The 15470-nt window shown below is 48.8% G+C and overlaps 1 protein-coding gene across 1 annotated transcript in view; it reads left to right on the top strand.

Annotated features, from left to right (window-relative positions):
* sptlc3 (serine palmitoyltransferase, long chain base subunit 3) overlaps positions 1-13714 on the top strand; it is a 105132-nt gene extending 91418 nt beyond the window's left edge. Inside the window, exons 13-14 of the mRNA XM_064993580.1 lie at positions 6307-6436; positions 7287-13714. Of these exons, the coding sequence (XP_064849652.1) occupies positions 6307-6436; positions 7287-7409 (253 nt within the window). The 3' untranslated portion in view covers positions 7410-13714. The remainder of the gene's footprint in view (positions 1-6306; positions 6437-7286) is intronic.
* Positions 13715-15470: the final 1756 nt, after the last annotated feature.

Raw genomic sequence — 15470 nt, 5'->3', positions numbered from 1 at the left:
GTGTAGAGGTGACAGGGTAGCCTAGTGGTTAGAGTGTAGAGGTGACAGGGTAGCCTAGTGGTTAGAGTGTAGAGGTGACAGGGTAGCCTAGTGGTTAGAGTGTAGAGGTGGTAGGGTAGCCTAGTGGTTAGAGTGTAGAGGTGACAGGGTAGCCTAGTGGTTAGAGTGTAGAGGTGACAGGGTAGCCTAGTGGTTAGAGTGTAGAGGAGGCAGGGTAGCCTAGTGGTTAGAGTGTAGAGGTGGCAGGTAGCCTAGTGGTTAGAGTGTAGAGGTGGCAGGGTAGCCTAGTGGTTAGAGTGTAGAGGTGGCAGGGTAGCCTAGTGGTTAGAGTGTAGAGGTGGCAGGTAGCCTAGTGGTTAGAGGTGGCAGGGTAGCCTAGTGGTTAGAGTGTAGAGGCGGCAGGTAGCCTAGTGGTTAGAGTGTAGAGGCGGCAGGTAGCCTAGTGGTTAGAGCGTTGGACTAGTAAATTAAAAGTTGCAAGTTCATATCCCCAAGCTGACAAGGTACAAATCTGTCGTTCTGCCCCTGAACAAGGCAGTTACCCCACTGTTCCTAGGCCGTCATTGAAAATAAGAATTTGTTCTTAACTGACTTTCCTAGTTAAATAAAAGTTTTAAAATATATATAGGGTCATACTGTATATATATATACAGTACAGTATAGCTGCAGATATGGTAGAATTGATTAGTTCCAGAGGCCACAACAATGTCTGAATGTATGTACAACAGCTATTGGCCATGATCTTTTTGCTGTTTCAATTGATCAAGTCACGTGGACTAATTGTCATACAGCTACTATATCTGTTGTTGGAAAGCAGGTGGTCCTTTTACTAGGGGTCAGTTCAGAAGCAACAACAAACAAAAAAAAGTCAATATTGAGTGTCTTTTCAAGATGACTTTGAACAGCGGCCATGTTTACTGTGTCCAGATGCTCAGTGAATCAGTCAGTGAATCAGACAGTGAATCAGTCAGTGAATCAGACAGTGAATCAGTCAGTGAATCAGTCAGTGAATCAGTCAGTGAATCAGACAGTGAATCAGTCAGTGAATCAGACAGTGAATCAGTCAGTGAATCAGACAGTGAATCATATAAAATGTAGTGTTCAAATGACTTTGAACAGCGGCCATGTTTACTGTGTCCAGATGCTCAGTGAATCAGTCAGTGAATCAGACAGTGAATCAGTCAGTGAATCAGTCAGTGAATCAGTCAGTGAATCAGTCAGTGAATCAGACAGTGAATCAGTCAGTGAATCAGTCAGTGAATCAGTCAGTGAATCAGACAGTGAATCAGTCAGTGAATCAGTCAGTGAATCAGTCAGTGAATCAGACAGTGAATCAGTCAGTGAATCAGTCAGTGAATCAGTCAGTGAATCATATAAAATGTAGCAGGCGAGGATCGTATTCACACAGGACAGACACTTTCAGATGCGTCCCAAAGATAACAGCCTTCTGGCAGGATAACAACGAACCCTGTGGAGCAGCTGGAGGACCTTGTATACTAGGCTTCCTTCTGCTATGATGTCATCACTGGTCGTCTGCTGTCCTAGTTCCTGGTGGAAAACTAGGTTAATGTTCAGGGAGCCAATGTCCATCTTTTCCATTCTACTCAGTGGCACCAGGGACAATTAACAGAAAATTTGCTGATCAAATGCTACCATGTGGTTTGATCATGTGAGCGAGTGGTAAACAAGGTCAAACGTTCAGGGTCATGGTGTATGTTCAGGGTCATAGTGTATGTTCAGGGTCATAGTGTATGTTCAGGGTCATAGTGTATGTTCAGGGTCATACTGTATGTTCAGGGTCCCACTGTATGTTCAGGGTCCCACTGTATGTTCAGGGTCATAGTGTATGTTCAGGGTCATAGTGTATGTTCAGGGTCATAGTGTATGTTCAGGGTCCCACTGTATGTTCAGGGTCATAGTGTATGTTCAGGGTCCTACTGTATGTTCAGGATCATAGTGTATGTTCAGGGTTATAGTGTATGTTCAGGGTCATAGTGTATGTTCAGGGTCACACTACGTTCAGGGTCATAGTGTATGTTCAGGGTCATGGTGTATGTTCAGGGTCCTACTGTACGTTCAGGGTCACACTACGTTCAGGGTCACACTACGTTCAGGGTCATAGTGTATGTTCAGGGTCATGGTGTATGTTCAGGGTCATGGTGTATGTTCAGGGTTATAGTGTATGTTCAGGGTCATAGTGTATGTTCAGGGTCATAGTGTATGTTCAGGGTCATAGTGTATGTTCAGGGTCATACTGTATGTTCAGAGTCACACTGTATGTTCAGGATCATAGTGTATGTTCAGGGTTATAGTGTATGTTCAGGGTTATAGTGTATGTTCAGGGTCATAGTGTATGTTCAGGGTTATAGTGTATGTTCAGGGTTATAGTGTATGTTCAGGGTTATAGTGTATGTTCAGGGTCCTACTGTATGTTCAGGGTCATACTGTATGTTCAGAGTCACACTGTATGTTCAGGGTCCTACTGTATGTTCAGGGTCCTACTGTATGTTCAGGGTCCTACTGTATGTTCAGGGTCCCACTGTATGTTCAGGGTCCTACTGTATGTTCAGGGTCCCACTGTATGTTCAGGGTCCTACTGTATGTTCAGGGTCATACTACGTTCAGGGTCATAGTGTATGTTCAGGATCATAGTGTATGTTCAGGGTCATGGTGTATGTTCAGGGTCATAGTGTATGTTCAGGGTCATAGTGTATGTTCAGGGTCACACTACGTCCAGGGTCATGGTATATGTTCAGGGTCATGGTATATGTTCTGGGTCATAGTGTATGTTCAGGGTCATAGTGTATGTTCAGGGTCACACTACGTTCAGGGTCATAGTGTATGTTCAGGGTCATGGTGTATGTTCAGGGTCCTACTGTACGTTCAGGGTCACACTACGTTCAGGGTCACACTACGTTCAGGGTCATAGTGTATGTTCAGGGTCATGGTGTATGTTCAGGGTCATGGTGTATGTTCAGGGTCATAGTGTATGTTCAGGGTCATGGTGTATGTTCAGGGTCATAGTGTATGTTCTGGGTCATAGTGTATGTTCAGGGTCCTAGTGTATGTTCAGGGTCATACTGTATGTTCAGGGTCATAGTGTATGTTCTGGGTCATAGTGTATGTTCAGGGTCCTAGTGTATGTTCAGGGTCATACTGTATGTTCAGGGTCATAGTGTATGTTCTGGGTCATAGTGTATGTTCAGGGTCCTAGTGTATGTTCTGGGTCATAGTGTATGTTCAGGGTCATACTGTATGTTCAGGGTCATAGTGTATGTTCTGGGTCATAGTGTATGTTCAGGGTCCTAGTGTATGTTCAGGGTCATACTGTATGTTCAGGGTCATAGTGTATGTTCTGGGTCATAGTGTATGTTCAGGGTCCTAGTGTATGTTCAGGATCATAGTGTATGTTCAGGGTCATGGTGTATGTTCAGGGTCATGGTGTATGTTCAGGGTCATGGTGTATGTTCAGGGTCATGGTGTATGTTCAGGGTCATAGTGTATGTTCTGGGTCATAGTGTATGTTCAGGGTCACACTACGTTCAGGGTCACACTACGTTCAGGGTCATAGTGTACGTTCAGGGTCATGGTGTATGTTCAGGGTCATAGTGTATGTTCAGGGTCATGGTGTATGTTCAGGGTCATGGTGTATGTTCAGGGTCCTACTGTATGCCCAGGGTCATAGTGTATGTTCAGGGTCATAGTGTATGTTCAGGGTCACACTACGTTCAGGGTCCTACTGTATGTTCAGGGTCATGGTGTACGTTCAGGGTCATGGTGTATGTTCAGGGTCCTACTGTATGTTCAGGGTCATGGTGTATGTTCAGGGTCCTACTGTATGTTCAGGGTCATGGTGTATGTTCAGGGTCATACTGTACGTTCAGGGTCATAGTGTACGTTCAGGGTCACACTACGTTCAGGGTCATAGTGTATGTTCAGGGTCATAGTATATGTTCAGGGTCACACTACGTTCAGGGTCCTACTGTATGTTCAGGGTCCTACTGTATGTTCAGGGTCATACTGTATGTTCAGGGTCCCACTGTATGTTCAGGGTCATAGTGTATGTTCAGGGTCCTACTGTATGTTCAGGATCATAGTGTATGTTCAGGGTCCTACTGTATGTTCAGGGTCCCACTGTATGTTCAGGGTCCTACTGTAAGTTCAGGGTCATAGTGTATGTTCAGGATCATAGTATATGTTCAGGATCATAGTGTATGTTCAGGGTCATAGTGTATGTTCAGGGTCATAGTGTATGTTCAGGGTCACACTACGTTCAGGGTCACACTACGTTCAGGGTCATAGTGTACGTTCAGGATCATAGTGTATGTTCAGGATCACACTACGTTCAGGGTCACACTACGTTCAGGGTCATAGTGTACGTTCAGGGTCCTACTGTATGTTCAGGGTCATAGTGTATGTTCAGGGTCATAGTGTATGTTCAGGATCATAGTGTATGTTCAGGGTCATAGTGTATGTTCAGGGTCATAGTGTATGTTCAGGATCATAGTGTATGTTCAGGGTCATAGTGTATGTTCAGGATCATAGTGTATGTTCAGGGTCATGGTGTATGTTCAGGGTCATACTGTACGTTCAGGGTCATAGTGTACGTTCAGGGTCACACTACGTTCAGGGTCATAGTGTATGTTCAGGGTCATAGTGTATGTTCAGGGTCACACTACGTTCAGGGTCCTACTGTATGTTCAGGGTCATAGTGTATGTTCAGGGTCATGGTGTATGTTCAGGGTCATACTGTACGTTCAGGGTCATAGTGTACGTTCAGGGTCACACTACGTTCAGGGTCATAGTGTATGTTCAGGGTCATAGTGTACGTTCAGGATCATAGTGTATGTTCAGGGTCATGGTGTATGTTCAGGGTCACACTACGTTCAGGGTCACACTACGTTCAGGGTCATAGTGTATGTTCAGGGTCATAGTGTACGTTCAGTGTCACACAACGTTCAGGGTCATAGTGTATGTTCAGGGTCATAGTGTATGTTCAGGGTCACACTACGTTCAGGGTCCTACTGTATGTTCAGGGTCCCACTGTATGTTCAGGATCATAGTGTATGTTCAGGGTCCTACTGTACGTTCAGGGTCATAGTGTATGTTCAGGGTCCTACTGTACGTTCAGGGTCATAGTGTATGTTCAGGGTCCCACTGTACGTTCAGGATCATAGTGTATGTTCAGGGTCCTACTGTACGTTCAGGGTCATAGTGTATGTTCAGGGTCATAGTGTATGTTCAGGGTCCTACTGTATGTTCAGGTTCCCACTGTATGTTCAGGGTCCTACTGTACGTTCAGGGTCATAGTGTATGTTCAGGGTCACACTACGTTCAGGGTCACACTACGTTCAGGGTCATAGTGTATGTTCAGGGTCATAGTGTATGTTAAGGATCATAGTGTATGTTCAGGATCATAGTGTATGTTCAGGGTCACACTACGTTCAGGGTCACACTACGTTCAGGGTCATAGTGTATGTTCAGGGTCATAGTGTATGTTCAGGGTCATAGTGTATGTTCAGGGTCACACTACGTTCAGGGTCACACTACGTTCAGGGTCATAGTGTACGTTCAGGATCATAGTGTATGTTCAGGGTCACACTACGTTCAGGGTCACACTACGTTCAGGGTCCTACTGTATGTTCAGGGTCATAGTGTACGTTCAGGGTCATAGTGTATGTTCAGGATCATAGTGTATGTTCAGGGTCATAGTGTATGTTCAGGATCATAGTGTATGTTCAGGGTCATGGTGTACGTTCAGGGTCACTCTACGTTCAGGGTCACACTACGTTCAGGGTCATAGTGTACGTTCAGGACCATAGTGTATGTTCAGGGTCACACTACGTTCAGGGTCACACTACGTTCAGGGTCATAGTGTACGTTCAGGATCATAGTGTATGTTCAGGGTCACACTACGTTCAGGGTCACACTACGTTCAGGGTCCTACTGTATGTTCAGGGTCATAGTGTATGTTCAGGGTCATAGTGTATGTTCAGGGTCATAGTGTATGTTCAGGATCATAGTGTATGTTCAGGGTCATAGTGTATGTTCAGGATCATAGTGTATGTTCAGGGTCATACTGTACGTTCAGGGTCACACTACGTTCAGGGTCACACTGTAAGGTGGTTCTGTTTAACACATTCAGTTGTGTATTTCATGGTGGTCCAGGCAGGTTACTGAACAGCCCTTTATGACCACTGGATGAAAGGGTCTGTCAATACAATTGATTGATACACTGGTACGTTCATTCCTCCCTGCGACTTGTCTTTCACAATGCCTTCGTGTGACTGTGTTCTGCCTCTGTAGGGCTTTCTCTCGCGCCATGCTGGAGAGGAAGATAGGAGTGGTGGTGGTAGGGTTCCCTGCTACGCCCATCACAGAGGCACGGGCACGCTTCTGTCTGTCTGCTGCACACACCAAGGCCATGCTCGACCAGGTGAGCACACACGCAAACACACACAGGGACACAAACACTCAATTAAATTCTCTCTCTCTTTCTCAAATTATTTCAATTTCTCTCTCTCTCTCCCTCCCCCCTTTCCCTCTCCCTCTCTCTCTCCCCCCCCCCATTCCCTCTCTCTCTCTCTCTCTCTCTCTCCCTCCCCCCCTTTCCCTCTCCCTCTCTCTCTCTCTCTCTCTCTCTCCCTCCCCCCCTTTCCCTCTCCCTCTCTCTCTCTCTCTCTCTCTCTCCCTCCCCCTTTCCCTCTCCCTCTCTCTCTCTCTCTCTCTCTCTCTCCCCCCCTTTCCATCTCTCTCTCTCTCTCTCTCTCTCTCCCTCCCTCCCCCCTTTCCCTCCCCCTTTCCCTCTCTCTCTCTCTCCCTCCCCCCCTCCCCCCTTTCCCTCTCCCTCTCTCTCTCTCTCTCTCTCTCTCTCTCTCTCCCTCCCCCTTTCCCTCTCCCCTCTCTCTCTCTCTCTCTCTCTCTCTCTCCCCTCCCCCATTCCCTCTCTCTCTCTCTCTCTCTCCCCCCCCCATTCCCTCTCTCTCTCTCCCTCCCCCCATTCCCTCTCTCTCTCTCTCTCTCTCTCCCTCCCCCCATTCCCCTCTCTCTCTCCCTCCCCCCATTCCCTCTCTCTCTCTCTCTCTCTCCCCCCCCCATTCCCTCTCTCTCTCTCCCTCCCCCCATTCCCTCTCCCTCTCTCTCTCTCTCCCTCCCTCCCCCCATTCCCTCTCTCTCTCTCTCCCTCCCCCTTTCCCTCTCCCTCTCTCTCTCTCTCTCTCCCTCCCCCCCTTTCCCTCTCTCTCTCTCTCTCTCTCTCCCTAACAGTATATTTTCCTCCTCCCCAGGTGTTGTTTGATCTGAACGAGTTAGGAGATGATTTGTGTCTGAAGTTCTCCCGGAGGAAATATTCTCCTCGTCCACAACAACACAACAACAACGACGACACAGACTTTGAGCTGGACAGTTAGCCAATAGACTGATAGGATAACCCCTGATCTCTGACCTCCCACCTCTGACCTCTGACCTCTGCACTGAGAGACTGTAACGGTGGTTCAATGCTGACAGGGAATGGCCATACGTCCCAATAATTTGTCCTTTATCTCGAAGTGCGCACTTGTGCTCTCCTCCCCACACATAAACATTGGATTAGGTGTAAGCATGGGTAAGACAGTGTCTAGTACCATTTGTCTTGTACCAGATCATAATGGGAAGTTAACCGGTCGTACATGGTTAGATTTTGGGAACAGCAGGTGCCTTCCGTGCCAGTCCAATACACTGAGAGAGTGGGGTCTCATCCCTGCCAGTCCAATACACCGAGAGAGTGGGGTCTCATCTCTACCAGTCCAATACACAGAGAGAGTGGGGTCTCGACTCTACCAGTCCAATACACCGAGAGAATGGGGTCTCATCCCTGCCAGTCCAATACACCGAGAGAGTGGGGTCTCATCTCTACCAGTCCAATACACAGAGAGAGTGGGGTCTCATCCCTGCCAGTCCAATACACCGAGAGAGTGGGGTCTCATCTCTACCAGTCCAATACACAGTGAGAGTGGGGTCTCATCCCTGCCAGTCCAATACACCGAGAGAGTGGGGTCTCATCTCTACCAGTCCAATAAACAGAGAGAGTGGGGTCTCGACTCTACCAGTCCAATACACCGAGAGAATAGGGTCTCGACTCGACCAGTCCAATAAACCGAGAGAGTGGGGTCTCTTCCCTGCCAGTCCAATACACAGAGAGAGTGGGGTCTCATCCCTACCAGTCCAATACACAGAGAGAGTGGGGTCTCGACTCTACCAGTCCAATACACCGAGAGAATGGGGTCTCGACCAGTCCAATACACCGAGAGAGTGGGGTCTCATCCCTGCCAGTCCAATACACAGAGAGAGTGGGGTCTCATCTCTACCAGTCCAATACACAGAGAGAGTGGGGTCTCGACTCCACCAGTCCAATACACCGAGAGAATGGGGTCTCATCCCTGCCAGTCCAATACACCGAGAGAGTGGGGTCTCATCTCTACCAGTCCAATACACAGAGAGAGTGGGGTCTCATCCCTGCCAGTCCAATACACCGAGAGAGTGGGGTCTCATCTCTACCAGTCCAATACACCGAGAGAATGGGGTCTCGACCAGTCCAATACACCGAGAGAGTGGGGTCTCATCCCTGCCAGTCCAATACACAGAGAGAGTGGGGTCTCATCCCTACCAGTCCAATACACAGAGAGAGTGGGGTCTCATCTCTACCAGTCCAATACACAAGAGAGTGGGGTCTCATCCCTGCCAGTCCAACACACCGAGAGAGTGGGGTCTCATCTCTACCAGTCCAATACACAGAGAGGGTGGGGTCTCATCCCTGCCAGTCCAATACACGAAGAGAGTGGGGTCTCATCCCTGCCAGTCCAATACACCGAGAGAGTGGGGTCTCATCCCTACCAGTCCAATACACAGAGAGAGTGGGGTCTCATCCCTGCCAGTCCAATACACAGAGAGAGTGGGGTCTCGACTCTACCAGTCCAATACACAGAGAGAGTGTGGTCTCGACTCTACCAGTCCAATACACCGAGAGAGTGGGGTCTCATCCCTGCCAGTCCAATACACCGAGAGAGTGGGGTCTCATCTCTACCAGTCCAATACACAGAGAGGGTGGGGTCTCATCCCTGCCAGTCCAATACACAGAGAGAGTAGGGTCTCATCCCTGCCAGTCCTATACACCGAGAGAGTGGGGTCTCATCTCTACCAGTCCAATACACAGAGAGAGTGGGGTCTCGACTCTACCAGTCCAATACACCGAGAGAATGGGGTCTCGACTCGACCAGTCCAATACACCGAGAGAGTGGGGTCTCATCCCTGCCAGTCCAATACACAGAGAGAGTGGGGTCTCATCCCTGCCAGTCCAGTACACCGAGAGAGTGGGGTCTCATCTCTACCAGTCCAATACACAGAGAGAGTGGGGTCTCGACTCTACCAGTCCAATACACCGAGAGAATGGGGTCTCGACTCGACCAGTCCAATACACCGAGAGAGTGGGGTCTCATCCCTGCCAGTCCAATACACAGAGAGAGTGGGGTCTCATCCCTGCCAGTCCAATACACCGAGAGAGTGGGGTCTCATCTCTACCAGTCCAATACACAGAGAGAGTGGGGTCTCATCCCTGCCAGTCCAATACACCGAGAGAGTGGGGTCTCATCTCTACCAGTCCAATACACAGAGAGAGTGGGGTCTCGACTCTACCAGTCCAATACACAGAGAGAATAGGGTCTCGACTCGACCAGTCCAATACACCGAGAGAGTGGGGTCTCTTCCCTGCCAGTCCAATACACAGAGAGAGTGGGGTCTCATCCCTACCAGTCCAATACACAGAGAGAGTGGGGTCTCGACTCTACCAGTCCAATACACCGAGAGAATGGGGTCTCGACCAGTCCAATACACCGAGAGAGTGGGGTCTCATCCCTGCCAGTCCAATACACAGAGAGAGTGGGGTCTCATCTCTACCAGTCCAATACACAGAGAGAGTGGGGTCTCATCCCTGCCAGTCCAATACACCGAGAGAGTGGGGTCTCATCTCTACCAGTCCAATACACCGAGAGAATGGGGTCTCGACCAGTCCAATACACCGAGAGAGTGGGGTCTCATCCCTGCCAGTCCAATACACAGAGAGAGTGGGGTCTCATCCCTACCAGTCCAATACACAGAGAGAGTGGGGTCTCATCTCTACCAGTCCAATACACAAGAGAGTGGGGTCTCATCCCTGCCAGTCCAACACACCGAGAGAGTGGGGTCTCATCTCTACCAGTCCAATACACAGAGAGGGTGGGGTCTCATCCCTGCCAGTCCAATACACGAAGAGAGTGGGGTCTCATCCCTGCCAGTCCAATACACCGAGAGAGTGGGGTCTCATCTCTACCAGTCCATTACACAGAGTGGGGTCTCATCCCTACCAGTCCAATACACAGAGAGAGTGGGGTCTCATCCCTGCCAGTCCAATACACAGAGAGAGTGGGGTCTCGACTCTACCAGTCCAATACACAGAGAGAGTGGGGTCTCGACTCTACCAGTCCAATACACCGAGAGAGTGGGGTCTCATCCCTGCCAGTCCAATACACCGAGAGAGTGGTGTCTCATCTCTACCAGTCCAATACACAGAGAGGGTGGGGTCTCATCCCTGCCAGTCCAATACACAGAGAGAGTGGGGTCTCATCCCTGCCAGTCCTATACACCGAGAGAGTGGGGTCTCATCTCTACCAGTCCAATACACAGAGAGAGTGGGGTCTCGACTCTACCAGTCCAATACACCGAGAGAATGGGGTCTCGACTCGACCAGTCCAATACACCGAGAGAGTGGGGTCTCATCCCTGCCAGTCCAATACACAGAGAGAGTGGGGTCTCATCCCTGCCAGTCCAGTACACCGAGAGAGTGGGGTCTCATCTCTACCAGTCCAATACACAGAGAGAGTGGGGTCTCGACTCTACCAGTCCAATACACCGAGAGAATGGGGTCTCGACTCGACCAGTCCAATACACCGAGAGAGTGGGGTCTCATCCCTGCCAGTCCAATACACAGAGAGAGTGGGGTCTCATCCCTGCCAGTCCAATACACCGAGAGAGTGGGGTCTCATCTCTACCAGTCCAATACACAGAGAGAGTGGGGTCTCGACTCTACCAGTCCAATACACCGAGAGAATGGGGTCTCCACTCGACCAGTCCAATACACAGAGAGACTGGGGTCTCATCCCTGCCAATCCAATACACCAAGAGAGTGGGGTCTCATCCCTGCCAGTCCAATACACAGAGATAGTGGGGTCTCATCCCTGCCAGTCCAATACACAGAGAGAGTGGGGTCTCATCCCTGCCAGTCCAATACACCGAGAGAGTGGGGTCTCATCTCTACCAGTCCAATACACAGAGAGAGTGGGGTCTCGACTCTACCAGTCCAATACACCGAGAGAATGGGGTCTCCACTCGACCAGTCCAATACACAGAGAGAGTGGGGTCTCATCCCTGCCAATCCAATACACCGAGAGAGTGGGGTCTCATCCCTGCCAGTCCAATACACAGAGAGAGTGGGGTCTCATCCCTGCCAGTCCAATACACCGAGAGAATAGGGTCTCGACTCGACCAGTCCAATACACAGAGAGAGTGGGGTCTCATCCCTGCCAGTCCAATACACAGAGAGAGTGGGGTCTCATCCCTGCCAGTCCAATACACCGAGAGAGTGGGGTCTCATCCCTGCCAGTCCAATACACAGAGGGAGTGGGGTCTCATCCCTGCCTAGTCCAATACACCGAGAGAGTGGGGTCTCATCTCTACCAGTCCAATACACAGAGAGAGTGGGGTCTCGACTCGACTAGTCCAATACACCGAGAGAATGGGGTCTCGACTCGACCAGTCCAATACACCGAGAGAGTGGGGTCTCATCCCTGCCAGTCCAATAAACCGAGAGAGTGGGGTCTCATCCCTGCCAGTCCAATACACAGAGAGAGTGGGGTCTCATCACTGCCAGTCCAATACACAGAGAGAGTGGGGTCTCATCCCTGCCAGTCCATTTCACCGAGAGAGTGGGGTCTCATCCCTACCAGTCCAATACACGAGAGAGTGGGGTCTCATCCCTGCCAGTCCAATACACAGAGAGAGTGGGGTCTCGACTCGACTAGTCCAATACACCGAGAGAATGGGGTCTCGACTCGACCAGTCCAATACACCGAGAGAGTGGGGTCTCATCCCTGCCAGTCCAATAAACCGAGAGAGTTGGGTCTCATCCCTGCCAGTCCAATACACAGAGAGAGTGGGGTCTCATCACTGCCAGTCCAATACACAGAGAGAGTGGGGTCTCATCCCTGCCAGTCCATTTCACCGAGAGAGTGGGGTCTCATCCCTACCAGTCCAATACACAGAGAGAGTGGGGTCTCGACTCTACCAGTCCAATACACAGAGAGAGTGGGGTCTCGACTCTACCAGTCCAATACACGAGAGAGTGGGGTCTCATCCCTGCCAGTCCAATACACCGAGAGAGTGGGGTCTCATCTCTACCAGTCCAATACACAGAGAGAGAGGGTCTCGACTCTACCAGTCCAATACACCGAGAGAATGGGGTCTCGACTCGACCAGTCCAATACACCGAGAGAGTGGGGTCTCATCCCTGCCAGTCCAATACACAGAGAGAGTGGGGTCTCATCCCTACCAGTCCAATACACAGAGAGAGTGGGGTCTCGATTCTACCAGTCCAATACACCGAGAGAATGGGGTCTCGACTCGACCAGTCCAATACACCAAGAGAGTGGGGTCTCATCCCTACCATTCCAATACACAGAGAGAGTGGGGTCTCATCCCTACCAGTCCAATACACAGAGAGAGTGGGGTCTCGACTCTACCAGTCCAATACACAAGAGAGTGGGGTCTCATCCCTGCCAGTCCAATACACCGAGAGAGTGGGGTCTCATCCCTGCCAGTCCAATACACAGAGAGAGTGTGGTCTCATCTCTACCAGTCCAATACACAGAGAGAGTGGGGTCTCATCCCTGCCAGTCCAATACACAGAGAGAGTGGGGTCTCATCCCTGCCAGTCCAATACACAGAGAGAGTGGGGTCTCGACTCTACCAGTCCAATACACCGAGAGAGTGGGGTCTCATCTCTACCAGTCCAATACACAGAGAGAGTGGGGTCTCATCCCTGCCAGTCCAATACACCGAGAGAGTGGGGTCTCATCCCTACCAGTCCAATACACAGAGAGAGTGGGGTCTCATCCCTGCCAGTCCAATACACCGAGAGAGTGGGGTCTCATCCCTGCCAGTCCAATACACAGAGAGAGTGGGGTCTCATCCCTGCCAGTCCAATACACCGAGAGAGTGGGGTCTCGACTCTACCAGTCCAATAAACAGAGAGTGTGGGGTCTCGACTCTACCAGTCCAATACACAGAGAGAATGGGGTCTCATCCCTGCCAGTCCAATACACAGAGAGAGTGGGGTCTCATCGCCACCTTATACAACCAAAACGAATGTCCAGTGCCCGAAGTACTGCTGCTCTGTTCTGTATATGATTGTGATTGTTTATATTAGAATGTAAATTAAGAGATCATATAATTTGGATCATTATACAACCAATCCTTCCAGGCTGCTTTTGTAAATAACAATGTGTTTCTTAATTTACTGGCCTGATTTATAAATACATGTCAAACTAATGAATTGATCTGAAATGTATGAAAGCCAGAGTTCAAGGAAAGATGTCTGTCTCTTGGTGTTTCATGATGTGTTTTATTAAATGTTGCTTTTGTTACCGTACCTCTTGGTTCTTTACCGAACTGGTTGCAGTGACTCTTGTCATTTTACACCGAAATACATCATGCATTTTGTTTTTTTTCCCCCCTGAATATTTTCCATGTGCTTCTGGACTCGCATTGATGATAATGTTGTGTTATGACGTGATAATATCATACTATCGGCTGAATCTGATAGTGACGAAGACCACATATCTCAACAAAGGAACTGCTTTAGTTCCAGAATGTTCCGGTAAAACTCATGCTGTCTGTCTCTACGACAAACCAGAATGTTCCATTAAAAGTTATGTCTCTACGACAAACCAGAATGTTCCATTAAAAGTTATGTCTCTACGACAAACCAGAATGTTCCACTACAAGTCATGCTGTCTGTCTCTACGACAAACCAGAATGTTCCACTACAAGTCATGCTGTCTGTCTCTACGACAAACCAGAATGTTCCACTAAAAGTCATACTGTCTGTCTCTACAACAAACCAGAATGTTCCACTAAAAGTCATACTGTCTGTCTCTACAACAAACCAGAATGTTCCACTACAACTCATGCTGTCTGTCTCTACGATAAACCAGAATGTTCCACTACAACTCATGCTGTCTGTCTCTACAACAAACCAGAATGTTCCACTACAAGTCATGCTGTCTGTCTCTACAACAAACCAGAATGTTCCACTACAACTCATGCTGTCTGTCTCTACGACAAACCAGAATGTTCCATTAAAAGTCATGCTGTCTGTCTCTACGACAAACCAGAATGTTCCATTAAAAGTTATGTCTCTACGACAAACCAGAATAATACAATAACAGCTCATGTAGAAATTACAAATCTGACACGCAATGAAATCTCAACAGATCTTTGCATAGAAATGAACTAGATGTCTTGGCTTGTCGTTCTCTTGGCTTTAGATGTAGTTTTTAACAGCTTAATTGTACGGTTTACAGAGGTGCCTTTTCTCCCTGTCTGAGGTGAGTAGTGTGAGGACATGTACTGTAAATATTCACGGTATGCATCATCTGAGCCAACAGTAACCAAACCTAGCAACGAGCGCAATAGACATCGACCTTGTCCCAAATGGCACCCTATTCCCTATTTAGTGCACTACTTTTGACCAGAGCCCCACAGAGCGTAGGGAGTCATTTGGAACACTGCCCCGGGATTCTGTTGGTATGGGGTAATGATCGTTTGATTCACACACACACACACACACACACACACACACACACAGGCAGGAAGGAATTTACACAGATGATAAATACTTCACAATGTGTCATATTCAGTCCAGTCTGCACTTGTTTTGCTGTGACGGTATGATGGGGTATTTTCCATCACATAAACAACACAGCGATCACCTTTTACAAGGCTGACTTGACAATTACTAAGAAAGGGCTGTTAGCGTTGATGAAAACGTAAGTGGTTTGGGGGTCCGTTTTGAATTTTCAAAATGAAACTCCCAATGTTTGTCACGCGTCTAAGCATACGTTTTGGTTATGAAAGAGCTGTCCTCACTAAACCCTTATAGGACTCTCTCTGTGTGACTAAACACACACAGAGAGAGAGAGAAGGAGAGAGAGAGAGAAGAGAGAGAGAGAAGGAGAGAGAGAGAGAAAGAGAGAGTGAGAGAGACTCATTCCATGGATGGTTTTAGAGAGAGTTACTTGGGAAGAAACTCAACTGGACTGTCAGCAGCTTAGTTCCTGGTCCAACCCAGTCATCAGCCCACCCCCTATACACTTGGTTTCATTGCAGCTGTAGATCCTGCCTCA

The sequence above is a fragment of the Oncorhynchus masou genome, chromosome 18, assembly GCF_036934945.1.
Source record: "Oncorhynchus masou masou isolate Uvic2021 chromosome 18, UVic_Omas_1.1, whole genome shotgun sequence".
NCBI lineage: Eukaryota > Metazoa > Chordata > Actinopteri > Salmoniformes > Salmonidae > Oncorhynchus > Oncorhynchus masou.
Note: the sequence above shows the minus strand (reverse complement) of the source record. Positions and strands in the feature narration are given on the sequence as shown.